The sequence below is a fragment of the Ascaphus truei genome, chromosome 21 (genome assembly GCF_040206685.1).
Source record: "Ascaphus truei isolate aAscTru1 chromosome 21, aAscTru1.hap1, whole genome shotgun sequence".
NCBI classification, from domain to species: Eukaryota; Metazoa; Chordata; class Amphibia; order Anura; family Ascaphidae; genus Ascaphus; species Ascaphus truei.
Genome location: NC_134503.1, coordinates 29,687,807 through 29,709,864, shown reverse-complemented (window position 1 = coordinate 29,709,864; position 22,058 = coordinate 29,687,807). Strand labels below are relative to the sequence as shown.

General features: G+C 56.3%; 1 protein-coding gene across 1 annotated transcript in view; it reads left to right on the top strand.

The window, feature by feature from the left end:
- ASTN2 (astrotactin 2) overlaps positions 1–22,058 on the top strand; it is a 440,720-nt gene that overhangs the window by 383,417 nt on the left and 35,245 nt on the right. The window contains 1 exon segment of the mRNA XM_075579436.1: positions 13,606–13,747. Within this exon segment, the coding sequence (XP_075435551.1) occupies positions 13,606–13,747 (142 nt within the window).

Below are 22,058 nucleotides of genomic sequence, written 5' to 3'. Positions count from 1 at the left end.
AGAGCAGCCGGGGGGCCGCTGCCAGACGCAGGGTTACAGAGCAGCCGGGGGGCCGCTGCCAGACGCAGGGTTACAGAGCGGCCGGGGGGCCGCTGCCAGACGCAGGGTTACAGAGCCGCCGGGGGGCCGCTGCCAGACGCAGGGTTACAGAGCAGCCGGGGGGACGCGGCCAGACGCAGGGTTACAGAGCAGCCGGGGGCCGCTGCCAGACGCAGGGTTACAGAGCAGCCGGGGGGACGCGGCCAGACGCAGGGTTACAGAGCAGCCGGGGGGCCGCTGCCAGACGCAGGGTTACAGAGCAGCCGGGGGGACGCGGCCAGACGCAGGGTTACAGAGCAGCCGGGGGGCCGCTGCCAGACGCAGGGTTACAGAGCAGCCGGGGGGACGCGGCCAGACGCAGGGTTACAGAGCAGCCGGGGGGCCGCTGCCAGACGCAGGGTTACAGAGCAGCTGGGGGGCCGCTGCCAGACGCAGGGTTACAGAGCCGCCGGGGGGCCGCTGCCAGACGCAGGGTTACAGAGCAGCCGGGGGCCGCTGCCAGACGCAGGGTTACAGAGCAGCCGGGGGGCCGCTGCCAGACGCAGGGTTACAGAGCAGCCGGGGGGCCGCTGCCAGACGCAGGGTTACAGAGCCGCCGGGGGGCCGCTGCCAGACGCAGGGTTACAGAGCCGCCGGGGGGCCGCTGCCAGACGCAGGGTTACAGAGCAGCCGGGGGGGCCGCTGCCAGACGCAGGGTTACAGAGCAGCCGGGGGGCCGCTGCCAGACGCAGGGTTACAGAGCAGCCGGGGGGACACGGCCAGACGCAGGGTTACAGAGCAGCCGGGGGGCCGCTGCCAGACGCAGGGTTACAGAGCAGCCGGGGGGCCGCTGCCAGACGCAGGGTTACAGAGCAGCCGGGGGGACACGGCCAGACGCAGGGTTACAGAGCAGCCGGGGGGACGCGGCCAGACGCAGGGTTACAGAGCAGCCGGGGGGGGCGCTGCCAGACGCAGGGTTACAGAGCAGCCGGGGGCCGCTGCCAGACGCAGGGTTACAGAGCAGCCGGGGGGACACGGCCAGACGCAGGGTTACAGAGCAGCCGGGGGGGCCGCTGCCAGACGCAGGGTTACAGAGCAGCCGGGGGGGCCGCTGCCAGACGCAGGGTTACAGAGCCGCCGGGGGGCCGCTGCCAGACGCAGGGTTACAGAGCAGCCGGGGCGGCCGCTGCCAGACGCAGGGTTACAGAGCCGCCGGGGGGCCGCTGCCAGACGCAGGGTTACAGAGCAGCCGGGGGCCGCTGCCAGACGCAGGGTTACAGAGCAGCCGGGGGGCCGCTGCCAGACGCAGGGTTACAGAGCAGCCGGGGGGACGCGGCCAGACGCAGGGTTACAGAGCCGCCGGGGGGCCGCTGCCAGACGCAGGGTTACAGAGCAGCCTGGGGGCCGCTGCCAGACGCAGGGTTACAGAGCAGCCGGGGGGCCGCTGCCAGACGCAGGGTTACAGAGCAGCCGGGGGGACGCGGCCAGACGCAGGGTTGCAGAGCAGCCGGGGGGCCGCTGCCAGACGCAGGGTTACAGAGCAGCCGGGGGGACGCGGCCAGACGCAGGGTTACAGAGCCGCCGGGGGGGCCGCTGCCAGACGCAGGGTTACAGAGCAGCCGGGGGGCCGCTGCCAGACGCAGGGTTACAGAGCGGCCGGGGGGCCGCTGCCAGACGCAGGGTTACAGAGCAGCCGGGGGGCCGCTGCCAGACGCAGGGTTACAGAGCCGCCGGGGGGCCGCTGCCAGACGCAGGGTTACAGAGCCGCCGGGGGGACGCGGCCAGACGCAGGGTTACAGAGCAGCCGGGGGGCCGCTGCCAGACGCAGGGTTACAGAGCAGCCGGGGGGGCCGCTGCCAGACGCAGGGCTACAGAGCAGCCGGGGGGCCGCTGCCAGACGCAGGGTTACAGAGCAGCCGGGGGGCCGCTGCCAGACGCAGGGTTACAGAGCAGCCGGGGGGACGCGGCCAGACGCAGGGTTACAGAGCAGCCGGGGGGCCGCTGCCAGACGCAGGGTTACAGAGCAGCCGGGGGGCCGCTGCCAGACGCAGGGTTACAGAGCAGCCGGGGGGCCGCTGCCAGACGCAGGGTTACAGAGCAGCCGGGGGGACGCGGCCAGACGCAGGGTTACAGAGCAGCCGGGGGGCCGCTGCCAGACGCAGGGCTACAGAGCAGCCGGGGGACGCGGCCAGACGCAGGGTTACAGAGCCGCCGGGGGGCTGCTGCCAGACGCAGGGTTACAGAGCAGCCGGGGGGCCGCTGCCAGACGCAGGGTTACAGAGCAGCCGGGGGGCCGCTGCCAGACGCAGGGTTACAGAGCAGCCGGGGGACGCGGCCAGACGCAGGGTTACAGAGCAGCCGGGGGACGCGGCCAGACGCAGGGTTACAGAGCAGCCGGGGGGCCGCTGCCAGACGCAGGGTTACAGAGCCGCCGGGGGGGCCGCTGCCAGACGCAGGGTTACAGAGCAGCCGGGGGGACGCGGCCAGACGCAGGGTTACACAGCCGCCGGGGGGCCGCTGCCAGACGCAGGGTTACAGAGCAGCCGGGGGCCGCTGCCAGACGCAGGGTTACAGAGCAGCCGGGGGCCGCTGACAGACGCAGGGTTACAGAGCAGCCGGGGGGCCGCTGCCAGACGCAGGGTTACAGAGCAGCCGGGGGGCCGCTGCCAGACGCAGGGTTACAGAGCAGCCGGGGGCCGCTGCCAGACGCAGGGTTACAGAGCAGCCGGGGGGCCGCTGCCAGACGCAGGGTTACAGAGCAGCCGGGGGGACGCGGCCAGACGCAGGGTTACAGAGCAGCCGGGGGGACGCGGCCAGACGCAGGGTTACAGAGCCGCCGGGGGGGCCGCTGCCAGACGCAGGGTTACAGAGCAGCCGGGGGGACGCGGCCAGACGCAGGGTTACAGAGCAGCCGGGGGGCCGCTGCCAGACGCAGGGTTACAGAGCAGCCGGGGGGCCGCTGCCAGACGCAGGGTTACAGAGCAGCCGGGGGGACGCGGCCAGACGCAGGGTTACAGAGCAGCCGGGGGCCGCTGCCAGACGCAGGGTTACAGAGCAGCCGGGGGCCGCTGCCAGACGCAGGGTTACAGAGCAGCCGGGGGGCCGCTGCCAGACGCAGGGTTACAGAGCCGCCGGGGGGCCGCTGCCAGACGCAGGGTTACAGAGCAGCCGGGTGGCCGCTGCCAGACGCAGGGTTACAGAGCGGCCGGGGGGCCGCTGCCAGACGCAGGGTTACAGAGCCGCCGGGGGGCCGCTGCCAGACGCAGGGTTACAGAGCAGCCGGGGGGACGCGGCCAGACGCAGGGTTACAGAGCAGCCGGGGGGCCGCTGCCAGACGCAGGGTTACAGAGCAGCCGGGGGGACGCGGCCAGACGCAGGGTTACAGAGCAGCCGGGGGGCTGCTGCCAGACGCAGGGTTACAGAGCAGCCGGGGGGCCGCTGCCAGACGCAGGGTTACAGAGCAGCCGGGGGGCCGCTGCCAGACGCAGGGTTACAGAGCAGCCGGGGGCCGCTGCCAGACGCAGGGTTACAGAGCAGCCGGGGGGGCCGCTGCCAGACGCAGGGTTACAGAGCCGCCGGGGGGCCGCTGCCAGACGCAGGGTTACAGAGCAGCCGGGGGCCGCTGCCAGACGCAGGGTTACAGAGCAGCCGGGGGGACGCGGCCAGACGCAGGGTTACAGAGCCGCCGGGGGGGCCGCTGCCAGACGCAGGGTTACAGAGCAGCCGGGGGGACGCGGCCAGACGCAGGGTTACAGAGCAGCCGGGGGGCCGCTGCCAGACGCAGGGTTACAGAGCAGCCGGGGGGCCGCTGCCAGACGCAGGGTTACAGAGCAGCCGGGGGGACGCGGCCAGACGCAGGGTTACAGAGCAGCCGGGGGGCCGCTGCCAGACGCAGGGTTACAGAGCCGCCGGGGGGGCGCTGCCAGACGCAGGGTTACAGAGCAGCCGGGGGGGCGCTGCCAGACGCAGGGTTACAGAGCAGCCGGGGGCCGCTGCCAGACGCAGGGTTACAGAGCAGCCGGGGGCCGCTGCCAGACGCAGGGTTACAGAGCCGCCGGGGGGCCGCTGCCAGACGCAGGGTTACAGAGCCGCCGGGGGGCCGCTGCCAGACGCAGGGTTACAGAGCCGCCGGGGGGCCACTGCCAGACGCAGGGTTACAGAGCAGCCTGGGGGCCGCTGCCAGACGCAGGGTTACAGAGCAGCCGGGGAGGCCGCTGCCAGACGCAGGGTTACAGAGCAGCCGGGGGCCGCTGCCAGACGCAGGGTTACAGAGCCGCCGGGGGGCCGCTGCCAGACGCAGGGTTACAGAGCGGCTCGCACTGCTCCTTAGGCTTCAATCTGACGGGAATCAGCTGAAAAACAAACAGCACTCGGGATTTCACTACAGACTTCAGGGGGTTACCTGAGGACAGCGAGTGAAACCAGAGCCAGAGAGAGCTCCTAGCAGATGGGGGGCGGCCTCAATACAGGGGAAGCACGGTTGGCGCTACACACACATAGCTCTGTATGCACGTTAATGCACACACAGCACTATACACGTGTGTACACCCACAGCACTATACACGTGTGCGCACACAGCACTATACACGTTTACACACATAGCTCTGTATGCACGTTAATGCACACAAAGCACACTACACGTGTGCGCACAGCACTATACACGTGTACACACAGCACTATACATGTGTACACACAGTACTATACATGTGTGCACACAGCACTATACACGTGTACACACACAGCACTATACACATGTGCGCACACAAAGCCATATACACATGTGCACACAGCACTATACACATGTACACACACAGCCTCATACAAGTGCACACACAACACTATACACGTGTGCACACACAGCCTTATACACGTGTGCACACACAGCCTTGTACACATGTGCACACAGCCCTATACACGTGTGCACGCGTGCAGCCCTATACACGTGTGCACGTGCACACAGCCCTATACACGTGTATGCGTACACAGCCCTACACACGTGTGTGCGCACACAGCACTATAAACGTATGCACACGCAGCACTATACACGTGTGCACGCGCAGCCCTATACACGTGTGCGCGCACACAGGCCTATACACTTGTGCGCACACAGCACTATACACGTGTGCACATACACAGCCATATACACGTGTGCACAGAGCACTATACACATGTGCACTCATAGCACTATACACGTGCACACACACAGCACTATACACGTGCACACATAGCACTATACACGTGCGCACACACAGCACTATACAAGTGTGCACACACACAGCACTATACAAGTGTGCACACACAGCACTATACACATGTGCACACACAGCCCTATACACATGTTAACATACACAGCACTATACACTTCAGAACACACTCAACCTTTTACACTGAGGGCACACGCTCAGCACTACATATTTGTGCACACACAGAACTATGAACCTGTGTGCACACAGCACACGTTAATGCACACTCTATACACATCTCTGTGCAGTCACACGCATGTGTGCATACACAAACATGCATAAACACATACAGTACACAGACACACACATACTGTGTGCACAGTTCAGCTTGTTCTTTGAGAATTGGCTTTTTACTTTTCCCCTTCGCACACTGTAATCCTTTCGTCATTTTCACTTCCAAAGCAACTGTGCAGAATACATTTTGCTTTAGCTGTGGCCCCCTGTGAATATTTATCTGAAGACCTCAACTCAGCCCAGATCCCTGCAATCTGGGAAACCGTATACTGTGCTGTGCCCTTTGGCAAGAAAAGGGTTACATGTAACATGTTCCCTGTAATTGCACATCCGGGGTATATGTCTAAGTGCAGTTGGGGTTTTAATACGAGTTTGAGCCCAGAGAGGAGCCAGCATCCCAACACCAGGTCACAGTGCTGCTCTCTCCTGCTAAACAGGTCTTCCAAATCTCTGCCAATGTCCCATGCGTCCTACAGACATTGTATCCATCAAAACTAAAGTGTTTGAATGATCATGCTACTGGTTTTATGTGTGTGCTGCTCCCCCCAACACACACCACAATACCTGCGAAGGTCGCACGTAGGACTCATTTTGTCACATAGATTTGACTTAAGTTTGTGGCTGCGCTGTGTCCTGGTGTACGCTCTAAGTAGTGTGTGTGTGTCCTGGTGTACACTCTCCGTTCTGCAGTGTGGGTGTGTGTGGGTGTCCTGGTGTTTGCTCTCCGTTCTGCGGTGTGTGTGTGTTCTGGTGTATGCTCTCCGTTCTGCAGTGTGGGTGTGTGTGGGTGTCCTGGTGTTTGCTCTCCGTTCTGCGGTGTGTGTCCTGGTGTATGCTCTCCGTTCTGCAGTGTGTGTGTGTGTGTTCTGGTGTATGCTCTCCGTTCTGCAGTGTGGGTGTGTGTGGGTGTCCTGGTGTTTGCTCTCCATTCTGCAGTGTGTGTGTGTCCTGGTGTACGCTCTCCGTTCTGCAGTGTGGGTGTCCTGGTGTACGCTCTCCGTTCTGCAGTGTGTGTGTGTCCTGGTGTATGCTCTCCGTTCTGCAGTGTGTGTGTGTGTTCTGGTGTATGCTCTCCGTTCTGCAGTGTGGGTGTGTGTGGGTGTCCTGGTGTTTGCTCTCCATTCTGCAGTGTGTGTGTCCTGGTGTACGCTCTCCGTTCTGCAGTGTGTGTGTGTCCTGGTGTACGCTCTCCGTTCTGCAGTGCGTGTATGTGTGTGTCCTGATGTACGCTCTCCATTCTGCTCTGCGTGTCCAGGTGTATGCTCTCCGTTCTGCAGTGTGTGTCCTGGTGTATGCTCTCCGTTCTGCAGTGCGTGTCCAGGATGTACGCTCTCCGTTCTGCAGTACGTGTCCAGGTGTATGCTCTCCGTTCTGCAGTGTGTGTCCTGGTGTATGCTCTCCGTTCTGCAGTGTGTGTCCTGGTGTATGCTCTCCGTTCTGCAGTGTGTGTGTGTGTCCTGGTGTATGCTCTCCGTTCTGCAGTGTGTGTGTGTGTCCTGATGTACGCTCTCCGTTCTGCAGTGTGTGTCCAGGTGTATGCTCTCCGTTCTCCAGTGTCTGTCTGTCCTGGTGTATGCTCTCCGTTCTCCAGTGTGTGTCTGTCCTGGTGTATGCTCTCCGTTCTGCAGTGTGTGTTTCTGTCCTGGTCTATGCTCTCCATTCTGCATTGAGTGTGTGTGGGTCCTGGTATATGCTCTGCATTTTGCAGGGTGTGTCTGCGTCCTGATGTATGCTCTCCGTTATGCAGTGTGTGTGTGTGTCCTGGTGTACCTCTCCGTTCTGCTGTGTGTCCCCTGGTGTATGCTCTCCGTTCTGCAGTGTGTGTATGTGTCCTGGTGTATGCTCTCCGTTCTGCAGTGTGTGTGTGTGACCTGGTGTACGCTCTCCGTTCTGTAGTATGTGTGTGTGTCCTGGTGTATGCTCTCCGTTCTGCAGTGTGTTTGTGTGTGTCCTGATGTACGCTCTCCGTTCTGCTGTGTGTGTCCAGGTGTATGCTCTCCATTCTGCAGTGTGTGTCCTGGTGTATGCTCTCCGTTCTGCAGTGTGTGTCCTGGTGTTTGCTCTCCGTTCTGCTGTGTGTGTGTGTCCTGGTGTATGCTCTCCGTTCTGCAGTGTGGGTGGGTGTCCTGGTGTTTGCTCTCCGTTCTGCAGTGTGTGTGTGTGTGGGTGTCCTGGTGTTTGCTCTCCGTTCTGCAGTGTGTGTGTGTCCTGGTGTATCCTCTCCGTTCTGAAGTGTGTGTGTGTGTGTGTCCTGACGTATGCTCTCTGTTCTGCAGTGTGTGTGTCCTGGTGTATGCTCTCCGTTCTGCAGTGTGTGTCTGTCATGGTGTATGCTCTCCGTTCTGCAGTGTGTGTTTCAGTCCTGGTCTATGCTCTCCATTCTGCATTGTGTGTGTGTCCTGGTATATGCTCTGCATTTTGCAGGGTGTGTGTGCGTCCTGATGTATGCTAACCGTTATGCAGTGTGTGTGTGTCCTGGTGTACCTCTCCGTTCTGCAGTGTGTGTGTCCTGGTGTATGCTCTCCGTAGTGTCTGTGTGTCCTGGTGTATGCTCTCCGTTCTGCAGTGTGTGTGTGTGTGTCCTGGTGTATGCTCTCCGTTCTGCAGTGTGTGTCCTGGTGTATGCTCTCCGTTCTGCAGTGTGTGTGTGTCCTGGTGTACACTCTCCGTTCTGCAGTGTGTCCTGGTGTACGCTCTCCGTTCTGCAGTGTGTGTGTGTGTGTGTATGTGTGTCCTGGTGTACGCTCCCCGTTCTGCAGTGTGTGTGTCCTGGTGTATGCTCTCCGTTCTGCAGTGTGTGTGTGTGTGTGTGTGTGTCCTGGTGTACGCTCTCCGTTCTGCAGTGTGTGTGTGTCCTGGTGTATGCTCTCCGTTCTGCAGTGTGTGTGTGTGTGTGTCCTGGTGTATGCTCTCCGTTCTGCAGTGTGGGTGTGTGTGTGTGTCCTGGTGTTTGCTCTCTGTTCTGCAGTGTGTGTGTGTCCTGGTGTATGCTCTCCGTTCTGCAGTGTGTGTGTGTCCTGGTGTATGCTCTAATAATAATAATAATAATAGCATGTTCTTGTATAGCGCAGCTAGTTTTACGCAGCGCTTTACAGAGACATTTTGCAGGCACAAGTCCCTGCCCCATGGATCTTACAATCTATGTTTTTGGTGCCTGAGGCACAGGGAGATAAAGTGACTTGCCCAAGGTCACAAGGAGCCGACACTGGGAATTGAACCAGGCTCTCCTGCAACAATCTCAGTGCCAGTCAGTGTCTTTACTCACTGAGCCACTCCTTCTCTCCGTTCTGAAGTGTGTGTGTGTCTTGACGTATGCTCTCCGTTCTGCAGTGTGTGTCTGTGTGTCCTGGTGTATGCTCTCCTTTCTGCAGTGTGTGTGTGTGTCCTGACGTATGCTCTCCGTTCTGCAGTGTGTGTGTCTTGGTGTATGCTCTCCGTTCTGTAGTGTGTGTGTGTGCGTCCTGGTGTATGCTCGCCGTTCTGCAGTGTGTGTGTCCTGGTGTGTGCTCTCCGTTCTGCAGTGTGTGTGCGTCCTGGTGTATGCTCGCCGTTCTGCAGTGTGTGTGTCCTGGTGTATCTCCCCATTCTGCATTCTGCAGTGTGTGTGGGTGTGTGGGTGTGGTTTTGTGCGCTTTTAGACCTTGCTGCAGTGTGTTTTCTGTGTATTTGTGTGCTCGGGTCTATAGTGTGTGTGTGTGTGTGTGTGTGTGTGTGTGTGTGTGTGTGTGTGTGTGTGTGTGTGTGTGTGTGTGTGTGTTTCTGTGCTGCCCCGCTAGTGGTGTGATATTTTCCTGGTCACAGAGCTTTCTCTGCTCCGCTGCTCCCGGGATACTGATTCAACGTGACAAATTCTCAGCGCTAATAAGACTCCAGTGATTATTTCCATCCTCCGACTCTCTTTCTAGGAAATCTGTGGGCCTTTGTTTCCCTGGGTTTGGGGCTCGGGGGATAAGTGCCAGGAAGCTGGCCTGTGTGATCGGAGCGTCTGTCACTGGTAATATTCCTCTTATGGGCACAGGGACTTCAAAGGCTCAGATCCCATCACAGTCAGGTGGCACCAAGGCAACCTCCATTCTGCGGGACGCCACCCCCCAGGGGCTCTGCCTGCAGCATGGCCTGATTAGGAGGGGCAAAGAGGCTTAATGCAAAATCAGATCTCTGCAGAGCTTTCCTCTTAACATGACCATTTGGCAGACCCCACACTCTCAAAGGATGACATGGAGATGCCGCACTGGGGAAGCGCTATTAGGACACACGCTAAGGCTGATATTGTTACCAGTTGATCACTCAATGCATTGTGCACGTTTGTATACTATGCTTGGAGTGGGTGTCTGGTCACGTGTGGAGAAATGCGTGTGTCTGATTGCATATGGAGCAGTGTGTGCGTATGGAGTTACATGTGGTCTGTGTGTCTGTGTGCGTGTACTGTGCAAGCAATGGGCACCTCAGCATAATATAGGACACAGTGTATTCATACAGTATGCAGAGTGGCTTCAAGTGAGATGTATGTCAGGCTGGTTTTCCAGGTGGTACCACTGTGTACAAACCATGAGCGGTGCATTGTTCTCCAGCTGTGAGTCTCCGCTTGTGCGGGGGATTTCACACGGTCTCGTCGTACCGTCACTAAACTCCCGCCCAAGTTGACCTGTATGTGTAAGATGTGAACATGCTGCCCAGCCGCCAAAAGGCCTGACAGCTGAGGGTTAAAAGCCACATAAAAATGGGTGGATCGATCTCCTCTCCAGTTGTATTTTTCTCTCGGCCTCAGTTGCTGAGAGACGGCACTTCACAGTCGCTTCGGGAACGAGAATCCCACCAGAAGAGAGCTGGGAACCTACCCAAACCCCACTGTCAGGGCTGCTTCACTCCAAGCCTGCACAGGTCGCTGATGTCATGGAGGCTCGGAGTAAGGCTCCGGACAGGATGAGCTCTGCCTTTCCGTCCAGACATCGCCTGTGTGGCGTGATGTGAGCGTGCCTTGGGACAGTCACTGCCCAGTGCGCCATGCACACTCCTACAATCCTCTTGTGCCACCGTAGGTCTGGTATCATACCCAGCAACACTTGCTTTATTTGCACTCCTGTTCTGCTGCTTTAAACCATGCTAACACAATAATCCAGCCTGTGAAAAGGTCTCCGTAAGTTTTATATTTATTTCTTTTTTTCCTAGCTAGCGCTCAGGTCGTCCCGCAAAACAAAGCAAATTAAAAACAGGTCCTCGAAGTAACGAGAGGTGGGGGAGGGAGAGAGGGAACGCGAGAGGGGAGAGAAGGCGCGTGGAGAGTTGAAAGAACAAATAGGAGTTAAAAACAGACAGGGAAGAGTTTAAAGAAGGGTATGAGAGAGAAGCGGAGGGGATTCGGGCTGAGTGTCAGGAGATGGAGACCAACTGTGTGTGTGAGAGAGAAAGGAATAGAGATAAAAAGACGATGGGAGACCTTTAAATAGGTAGAAGTAGATCAGGGGCGGCCAATTCCAGTCCTCAAGATCCTCTAACAGGTCAGGTTCTCAGGATATCCCTGTTTGAGGCTGCTCGGTCATTCTGACCTTTCCTCTCTGTCATAATGACTGAGCTACTGATTGAGCCACCTGTGCTGAAGCAGGGATATCCTTAAAACTTAACCTGTTGCTGGCCTTTGAGGACTGAAGTGGGCTACCACTGAAGTAGAGTGTCTGAGAGACCTGGATGTATAGAGGCAGAGAGAGCTTAAAATAAACACTCAGCGATGTGGGGAGAGGTGGCATCAGTGCCGGAGAAGAGGAAGCTGCCGTTGGGTTAGTAAGAGCTGAGATTGTTGTATATACAGAGAGTGAACCGGACAGTCAAGAAAGGACAGGTGGAGAGAACCAACAGTGACCTCTGTGTATCAAGGCAGCAAACCCGGAGCAAAGAGATGTGTTTCCCCCTCTATCTATCCATGTGAGTACTGCTGCAGGTGTTTGCCCTGTGTCAGCTGGCGATGTGGGAAGGGTCAGTCGGAGGAGATAGGGAGAGGTGCAGTTCTGCACTCATTACAAAGTGGTCAGGTGTGAGGATGTAAGAAACTCAATGAACAAGTTCCGTACATGTGTGGCCACGGGAAGCAATGGTGCAGTGCGGCAAAGAAAGGTATCCTTGCATTGATACATACACCCCACAGGGATTAGCAATAGTGACACTGGTGAGGTGAGAAATAATGGAGAGGCATCTTCCTTGTGATGGGTAAGGCCTAGGACATAGTGGAACCAGCGTCGCTGAGGCGGGCTGAGCCGCGCTGAACAGATGCACAAAGCCCCTGCATCTGTAATCAGCGCAGCTATAGTTTCTCCCTCCGCATGCGTGCTGATGCGTGCGGAGGCTGAGAAAATCAGAAGAGACAGGCAAGTTTGAAATGTTGCCGCTTGGGGGAGTCCCATCCAATGGGGCTGCAGCCGGCATTTTACCTACTGTGTCGGTGAGATAGCAGAGCCACCAGACCAGACAGAGTAGAGGCAGCACAGAGGTGTGTGTGTGTGTGTGTGTGTGTGTGTGTGTGTGTGTGTGTGTGTGTGTGTGTGTGTGTGTGTGTGTGTGTCACTGTCTGTGTGTCACTGTCTGTGTGTCACTGTGTGTGTGTCACTGTGTGTGTGTGTGTGTGTGTGTGTGTGTGTGTGTGTGTGTGTGTGTGTGTGTGTGTGTGTGTGTGTGTGTGTGTGTGTGTGTGTGTGTGTGTATGTATCAGTGTGTGTGTGTGTGTGTGTGTGTGTGTGTGTGTGTGTGTGTGTGTGTGTGTGTGTGTGTGTGTGTGTGTGTGTGTGTGCGTGTGAATATATTTATCAAAGTTGCACAATGTTAATAAATAATTTATTCTCACATGCGTTTTTTTTTTTTTTAATTTTAAAATATTATATAATATACACACACACACACACACACACACACAGGTTCCCCAGTGACACACAAACATACAGACCACTTCAAAGTGACACACACACAGTGATACCCGCCTCCCAAGCGCGCTTCCTGTCTCCTCTGCCAGGACAGCAAAAAGCTCCTGGTAGAGCGAGCGGCAGCAAGCAAGAGCGAGCAGCAGCACCTAAGCGCTTACTATGTTCCAGGCCTAAGAGTTCAGCTCCAGCCAATGAAAGCGCAGAGAAGATGTCTTCATAGGTTAGGGTTTCAGATAGCAGTAGGGTGAGAAACAGTCTGAGAGAGGGCAGTAGGGCAGAACAGAAATGAGTTCACCCCCCTGATAAACAGCTTGGTGTGGCTCTTTCTAGGACAGACTGCAACATCTCAGGCCCTTTCCTGCCGGAGCCTTGTGTACTTAGTGATTCTCTTCCACCATCGCCAGACGCCCCACGGCCAGATCACTTGAATGGGCTGCAGGTGTCTCCAGTGCTGGCAGGTTTTATCGCATAGCAATACTTAGTAACCCGCCTAGGTAACGTTAGCATGTGAAGCGAATGCCCACCGGAATGGGACATGTGGTCACAGCCATTTCACTGCGTCCAAATGACTGCCGGTCAGCCGCAGACAGACCCTTCGCCGCTGGACACTGAGCGGCCGCCCGCTTCTAACATACGATACATTTTAGGTGATTAGCGAATAGGATAGGGGATTAACTAGGGGTTTTAGCGGATAAGATAGGGGATTAACTAGGGGTTATAGCGGTTAGGGTAGGGGGTTACCGTTAGGGGTTTTAGGGTAGGGGGTAGCGTTAGTATTAGAGGTTTTAGGGTAAGGTTAGGGACTTACCTTAGCGGTGAAGCGGACGGCGGCTGAGTGTCCTGGCGGCGAGATGAGTTTGCTGCCAAGCTGTCATTTGGTCGCGGCAAAACGGATGCGAGGAAATACTCTAGACTGGTCCAGCCCACTAGTGCAGCAGACCAATGAGGATGCAGAATTCCGTATGTTGTTAGGAGGTAAACTAGACAAGACAGCACCAAGTCCGCGTGCAGGTACGTCCAGGAGCTGTACCCGCTCTCTCCTCGCACCTCCTCACCTTCCTGCTGTACCCGCTCTCTCCTCGCACCTCCTCACCTTCCTGCTGTACCCGCTCTCTCCTCGCACCTCCTCACCTTCCTGCTGTACCCGCTCTCTCCTTGCACCTCCTCACCTTCCTGCTGTACCTTCTCTCTCTTTTGACCAGGGGAGTCTCTGAGCCTCGCTGATGACTTGCTGTCAGGTTTGGGGACAGCCTGCGTTGCTGCCGGGAGAAGTCACGGTGAGATGTCGGACAACAGCCTCTACTCAGTAATCTTCAAGTGCCTGGAAGCGGACAGTCTTTACAAGTAAGTGGGGGACCCTGGTGTGGTTGTGAATGGTTGGACTTCCCCGATGTTGCATGTGATGAAGCCAGGGTATCATACAAGTTACAACCCTAGAGATGTATTACAAACCACTTCTGTGCAGACTTGAAAGGGTTACGCTGTATTAATAACATCACAGGAATCTGCTGCATCTAGTGAGTTTTTGCCAATAATGCGCTTTATGAGTTTTACCTCTACAACGAGTGTGTGTGTGTGTGTATATATTCACATGTCTTAGACAGGTATGCAACCCTGCTTTTCACCATTATCACCTAGCATATTTGAGACATGAGTAGGTCTTCACCACACATTATTTAAGTTACGATCACACAGTTGCAAATTGCAAAGCCAGTACAACCAACCTCACACTGATGAGACCCACAAGGTCGAAACAGTCTGTCTGTGAGTGGGTTTATTGGCTTTGCTTCTCATCCCAGGCTATGTTTAAAAGCTGTGTTTAAAGCAGCATGCATTGGCTTAAGGGTTTAACCATGTAATGTGGTCTTGAGACAAAAGGTGGCACTGTGTGCTCATTTGCATGTTTTTCCCAGAATGCCTTGCTGCAGTGGAAGCACTGTATGCTAGGAGATAAGGGTGAAAAGCAGGGTTGCAGACCTGTCTAAGACATGTGAATGTGATCACAAGTAATATTTTTATATGCTATACCAGCGGTGCACAAATTGGGGGGCAGGAGTTTTGTCTGGGGGGGGGCGCGGGCCATTGCCGAGGGATCGCGCGAGGCCTCTGCAACAAGTAAACTTACCTTGTTTCAGACGGGTCATGTGACATCGCCGGCATCAAATGATGCCGCGGGTCACGTGACGTCACGCGACCCCGGAGCGTCATTTGATGCATGTGGAAGGTAGGAGAGGGGGCGCGAGACCGGGGGAGGCCAGGCGGGGGGGCGCAGCTTAAAAGTTTGCGCTCCCCTGTGCTATACGGGGAAAGGTTTTTAGTCACCTTTTCACCCACCGTAACTTAAATAATGTGTGTGTGTGTATATATATTGTGACAAACGTCCCTCTTTTGTAGTGCTGACGTCTGTCTGGGTTCTTCCCGACACAGTCTTCTAGGGTTAATTATACAACAAAACACAGAACCCCAGTAAGCTCTTTTTGGGAACCCCTGAGCCCCCACAATATATATATATGTATATGTGTCAAAATGGAGTGCTATTGAGCGTGGCATATGTATACAACAGACGACAGAGAAGCCCAATGCTACATCCAACATGACAGAAACAAACAGTAAAATACTTATATATTCTCTTGAAATAGGGTCATTTAGTTTAACCCTTTGGCCAAAGCGTTGTAAGCTTGCGAGCCACGTCAAGGCAGACACCTGTTCGCAAGTCCTAACAATACCAGATAAAATACTAATATACCTCTATTAGGATTAAAATTCTCATTTACCTCTATTAGGAGGGAGAAAGACCACAGTGAGTCTATATCCAGCAGAATGAGGCACTTGCAAACTAGGGAAGTGGGGAGGGGCGGGCTTAAAACCTGGGAAGGAGGAGCCACTAACCTCCACCAGCTGGAACAGCTGAGAATGGGTTAACAAAACACAGAACCCCAGTAAGCTCTTTTTGGGAACCCCTGAGCCCCCACAAAATATATATATATGTATATGTGTCAAAATGGAGTGCTATTGAGCGTGGCATATGTATACAACAGACGACAGAGAAGCGCAATGCTACATCCAACATGACAGAAATACACAGTAAAATACTTATATTTTCTCTTGAAGTATGGTCATTTAGTTTAACCCTTTGGCCAAAGCGTTGTAAGCTTGTGTAACGGGTATTCCCCCCCCCCCCCCCAATCGCAGATCTGATGTGGGTGCAAGGAACATACGGTGTTACCATAGGTGTGGTGCATTACCTGTTGGCTCGCAGGAGGGCTGAGCTTCCGCCACGGGGAACCTGGGGCAATTATACTAGGGGTAACCACTTACTCAATTCAGCGCCTCCACCTGCGATGGCTCCCACCAGAGGGGGAGTGGTTCCTCGCAGGACAATACAATAATCACATACACGGGAATATATATATTAACGAGTGACTTTACTAACAAGCAATATAACATATCACGCAATACCTTTATATAACCTGTGTCCCTCTCTAGAGGAGACACCTACGGCGTCGCGCAGGACGCTTCCCCAACACCAGGTGATCCCACCCAGTGTCCCGAGAATCCCACCCAATGTCCCGCACTCTTGGAGAGAACGTGGGTGACTGCGCAGTCACAGTTACACTAAGGGGCCCGTTGGTGCACTTATGACTGTATGGTACCTGCCGAGCACTCCAGTACTCGGATCAACAACTGGCTTCGCAAAGGGTCAGACGTGTGATGAATCCGTCTGATCCTCCAACCGAACTCCTTTGTACGCAGACCGCCAGGGCGGTCTCCCTCTGGAATAGTCTCTGCGGACCCCAACGTGGGTCCAAACCGCTTTACAGGAACCGCAGCGTCCGCTGAGTCCCTAACTAACACTTGGTACTAACGTGACAGGAACCCTAACCTAGGGCCTGTCCCTGTGGTACCGCAACCTAAAGTGGCTTTGGGGAAAACTCCTAGAGGCCTACCGGGGTTAATAACCTGCCCCACTCCCCTAACTCTTCCCAGCCTTGACTGTACTTACTAAGACCTAACGAGTCCCAGCGCCTACAGCAGCAAGCTGTAGCTCACTGGATGCTGCAGCCAACGTGCTGCGCAACAAGGTGCCTGCCTGTCAGACCTCACAGCACTAACAGCCGTGACTCTGACAAGGCAGCACTCTACACTAAGGGCAGCGTCCCTATCTTGGGCCTCCCTAAGCATTTACCCACTAAACTATTGGGGAGTTGGGGCCTACCTGGGGTGTAGGTACCTATATGGGGCAGGAGCTGCACTCGCTCCCCGCACCCTTCCTTCCCTCACAGCTCCCTGACTCCAACTCTCTGTAACCTTTCTTTCCCAGCTCCCACTAATGTAAGTGGCAGGGTCCCTAACCTGAGGGCTGTCCCTGGCAACACTCACCTTACTGGGGAGCTGAGCTATCTCGGGCCCTGGGGGTGCTGGCCTAGTACAGGGAGTCCCTGACTCCTGTACCCTACCTCCTTCCCTGGGCTGCTCCGGTCTCTGACTGCCCACGCAGCTCCAAGCCCGCGAAAATGTATCCACTTGCCTCTCAGACTCTTGGCCCTCATTGGCCACACTGTAGCACCTGGTGTGCTTGGCCCTAAGCCTCATGGGAATTGTAGTCCCGTGGAGGCTGTACTTACATTGGGGCCGCGTGCGCACCTTCCCTGCGCCTGCACTAACCTCTAATGGCCGCCTCGACCTTCCTATCACTATCCCTAATCTCGCGCGACTCTGTCCTGTCTCTAGTCTATCTTCTGCGCATGCGTGATCTATCTGTGGTCTTCCCGGCGCTCCGGTACCCTTGCGCATGCGCAACGCACCTGCAATGGCGGCGCTCCGCTTACCCAGCCGCCGGGACCTTAGAGACGCGACCGCGGCCCTAGCAACGGCCCGATCGCGTCCCCGGCAACCGGCCAGCGCTCCACAGTAACGCGCTACTCGCGCACCGGCCTCCTCACTCCCTCGTGTGCGGCGGCTGTATGCGGAGGGAGGAGGGGGGTCAGTGGGCAAAAAGGAGACCTGGCTACATCCTCCCCCTGGTGAAAAATCCAACGCCCTCGCTTGGGGAACGACATACCCTGACATAAGGTTACACAATAAACATTTGCATGGCATAATTGGTACACTTAGCAGGTCGACTTTACCATCCTTAAAACATGGCACATTTTCCCACAATGAAAAATGACATGGCATATCACACCCAATAATTCCCAAGGCCAGCTGAGTATCAGCTGCTTGCTGAGACCATTTGTGGGGTGCCCCTAACTGATCAGGTGGGGGTACCTCACTTTTGCGTCCGTGAGCCTCCCCGGGGTAAATCTCTCGGAGAGCACACTCTGGGATAACAGTCACTGGTTCAGTACTACTTCCTCCCCCTGGTGGAAGGAATAGTACAGTGTCTTTCAAACCGGCCTTTACCCGGTCATCCACGGCCTGGAAGCAGCAGGCCAGGCAGCCAGGACCTTTCCCGCGGTCCACTACTTGGCGGATGGGCCGCTTCTTCTTGGGTGCAAAGGAGGCAACTTTTACTAGCTCCCGTGCCACACAGTCCTTGTCCCTACGTACGTACACAGCTTCCATTGAGAAGCGAGAATAGGACACTGTCTCTTTACTCAAAGTCTCTGCTTCACCTGGCAGGGGGTAAAGGGTAGATACCTTACCACTGCGGTGATTCGCGGTGGCCAACAGGTCCTCGGGGACGCTGTCAGTTCCCATCTCGGCGGTATCGGGACCTGTCCAAAACACGTCTGGGACAGTCCACTCACTGTCCTGAAACTCGGGAGCGTTTGATCCCAGTCCTGGGACCATATGGGTTGGAGTGCACGGGCTCATACTCAGTTCAGGAGCCGTAACTCTGGCCTTTTTCACTGCCACCTCCATCGGAGCATGTGGGGGGCAAGGGGGTTCCTTACCACTCTGCTGGCTTGCAATGGTTTTCTCTTCTTCTGGAACACTGTCAGGTATCTTCGGTGCTTCACCTGACACCACGACAGAGCTGACTGTTCTCTTCAACTGAACGGTCTGCGGTAGATACTGGTCCACTCGCACGGCGAAACAGCTTTCTTCTAGGCAGGACACCTCCGCCAGGACGCGATGTCGAGTGGAGCCATTCGCCCGGGTGTCCAGACTTAAGAAGCTATCGTGCTCCGCGGTCACCTGGAGGCTCACACCCGACACCCCTGGGGCAGTCAACTCACCCTTGTCGTCGGTAGCAGGTACTGATCCCACACCTGGGACCGATGGTACCTCTGTAGGCCAGACTGGCCATTGTAAGGCACATGGGCCCACAGCACCCGAATACACTGTAACCGAAGTAGGTGATTCTTTGGCCCCGACTTCACTGGTGTGGTCCGCCGGCTGGCGCATCACCACGAGTGGCTGGCGGCTGAATTCACTGAAAGAAGATGGGGGTACAGACACCTTACCCTGTGATTCCTCTGTCTCACTGCTGGGGTGGTTCGCCGGTAGGCGCATCGCCACCGATGGTTCGTCCTTTTCCGTAGCTGGCTGGGCCTCAGTCCTTCCCTCTTGGTTGCAACGGGGGACTAGGGCAGCCTTGTCTGTCAGCTCCTCCACCTCCGTGGTTGAGGTAGAGTAAGTAACAGCATCTTCATCTCTGTGTTCTGCCATCTGAGATTCCTGCTTGGGATCTGGGACTGTAGACTGCAGCAGCACTGGCTTTAGAAACTGTGCCCCGCAGCTGGCACACTTGGGGCCCCAGGTCTGTTTGCCACCTGGGAAGTCACACTAATTACAAACACATCGTATACACCCCTCGTCCTCCACCACGGCTACCCGATATTCTATTGGTAGCCTAAAATGGTTAAAGTCCATACCACCAGATAGACTCAAGTCCTTTTGTAGGCACGGGCACACCAGAAAGGATATTTTCCCTCCTTTAGACCGCCAAGCTCCATATAAATGAGGGTGTATTTCTCTGCACTCTGTACTGTTTTTAATGGGAACAGCAGTTGCTGATGGCTGTTCACTTTGCTTGCTCCCCCTGGTGGAATGTAAAGGAGGGGCTCGCTCTATCACTGAGTCACTCACATTGCGGGGGCGGAGCTCTGGTTTTCCCGCCAGTCCCGGACGGATTTCTGCAACACAATTTGGTGCAGGCTTGCAGTCAGCAGCACATGTGCTCTCCTGCTTTGGCGGGAGACGCCATTTTAGGTGTGACTCCCTTGATGAGGGAGCCTCCATTTTGATCACAGGTCGGGTAATCTCACTAAGGCTCTCTGAGTATGCAAGAGGGTAGCCTTCTGGTGGGGCCTCTGGGAAATGCAAGGTCAGAGGGACATTTTCCCGGCATATTTCCTGATCCGTTACTAGCCATAGTCTACAACACTGGTCAGTGGGGTCGTACCGGTGCTCTATCCTCTTCCACCCTTGGTCTATGCCCAGGAGTCTCCCTAGGGCCTCACAAATTTCCCTCAACTTCACGGCACTACTGGGAACATCCCCTACTACTAGCACATGTCGCGGGGATACTTCTGTCCTCTTGGTTCGTTCGTGGGCCTCATGGCTTGCAGGCCCAAACATGGTGAAAAAATCTAAATTGGCCAATTTGGAAAAAATGAAAACAGGGCACCCCAGGTCTCATCTCAGCAGAGCCTCCAAATGTAACGGGTATTCCCCCCCCCCCCCAATCGCAGATCTGATGTGGGTGCAAGGAACATACGGTGTTACCATAGGTGTGGTGCATTACCTGTTGGCTCGCAGGAGGGCTGAGCTTCCGCCACGGGGAACCTGGGGCAATTATACTAGGGGTAACCACTTACTCAATTCAGCGCCTCCACCTGCGATGGCTCCCACCAGAGGGGGAGTGGTTCCTCGCAGGACAATACAATAATCACATACACGGGAATATATATATTAACGAGTGACTTTACTAACAAGCAATATAACATATCACGCAATACCTTTATATAACCTGTGTCCCTCTCTAGAGGAGACACCTACGGCGTCGCGCAGGACGCTTCCCCAACACCAGGTGATCCCACCCAGTGTCCCGAGAATCCCACCCAATGTCCCGCACTCTTGGAGAGAACGTGGGTGACTGCGCAGTCACAGTTACACTAAGGGGCCCGTTGGTGCACTTATGACTGTATGGTACCTGCCGAGCACTTCGGTACTCGGATCAGCAACTGGCTTCGCAAAGGGTCAGACGTGTGATGAATCCGTCTGATCCTCCAACCGAACTCCTTTGTACGCAGACCGCCAGGGCGGTCTCCCTCTGGAATAGTCTCTGCGGACCCCAACGTGGGTCCAAACCGCTTTACAGGAACCGCAGCGTCCGCTGAGTCCCTAACTAACACTTGGTACTAACGTGACAGGAACCCTAACCTAGGGCCTGTCCCTGTGGTACCGCAACCTAAAGTGGCTTTGGGGAAAACTCCTAGAGGCCTACCGGGGTTAATAACCTGCCCCACTCCCCTAACTCTTCCCAGCCTTGACTGTACTTACTAAGACCTAACGAGTCCCAGCGCCTACAGCAGCAAGCTGTAGCTCACTGGATGCTGCAGCCAACGTGCTGCGCAACAAGGTGCCTGCCTGTCAGACCTCACAGCACTAACAGCCGTGACTCTGACAAGGCAGCACTCTACACTAAGGGCAGCGTCCCTATCTTGGGCCTCCCTAAGCATTTACCCACTAAACTAGTGGGGAGTTGGGGCCTACCTGGGGTGTAGGTACCTATATGGGGCAGGAGCTGCACTCGCTCCCCGCACCCTTCCTTCCCTTACAGCTCCCTGACTCCAACTCTCTGTAACCTTTCTTTCCCAGCTCCCACTAATGTAAGTGGCAGGGTCCCTAACCTGAGGGCTGTCCCTGGCAACACTCACCTTACTGGGGAGCTGAGCTATCTCGGGCCCTGGGGGTGCTGGCCTAGTACAGGGAGTCCCTGACTCCTGTACCCTACCTCCTTCCCTGGGCTGCTCCGGTCTCTGACTGCCCACGCAGCTCCAAGCCCGCGAAAATGTATTCACTTGCCTCTCAGACTCTTGGCCCTCATTGGCCACACTGTAGCACCTGGTGTGCTTGGCCCTAAGCCTCATGGGAATTGTAGTCCCGTGGAGGCTGTACTTACATTGGGGCCACGTGCGCACCTTCCCTGCGCCTGCACTAACCTCTAATGGCCGCCTCGACCTTCCTATCACTATCCCTACTCTCGCGCGACTCTGTCCTGTCTCTAGTCTATCTTCTGCGCATGCGCGATCTATCTGTGGTCTTCCCGGCGCTCCGGTACTCTTGTGCATGCGCAACACACCTGCAATGGCGGCGCTCCGCTTACCCAGCCGCCGGGACCTTAGAGACGCGACCGCGGCCCTAGCAACGGCCCGATCGCGTCCCCGGCAACCGGCCAGCACTCCACAGTAACGCGCTACTCGCGCACCGGCCTCCTCACTCCCTCGTGTGCGGCGGCTGTATGCGGAGGGAGGAGGGGGGTCAGTGGGCAAAAAGGAGACCTGGCTACACTTGCGAGCCACGTCAAGGCAGACACCTGTTCGCAAGTCCTAACACTACCAGATAAAATACTAATATACCTCTATTAGGATTAAAATTCTCATTTACCTCTATTAGGAGGGAGAAAGACCACAGTGAGTCTATATCCAGCAGAATGAGGCACTTGCAAACTAGGGATGGCAAGTGCCTCATTCTGCTGGATATA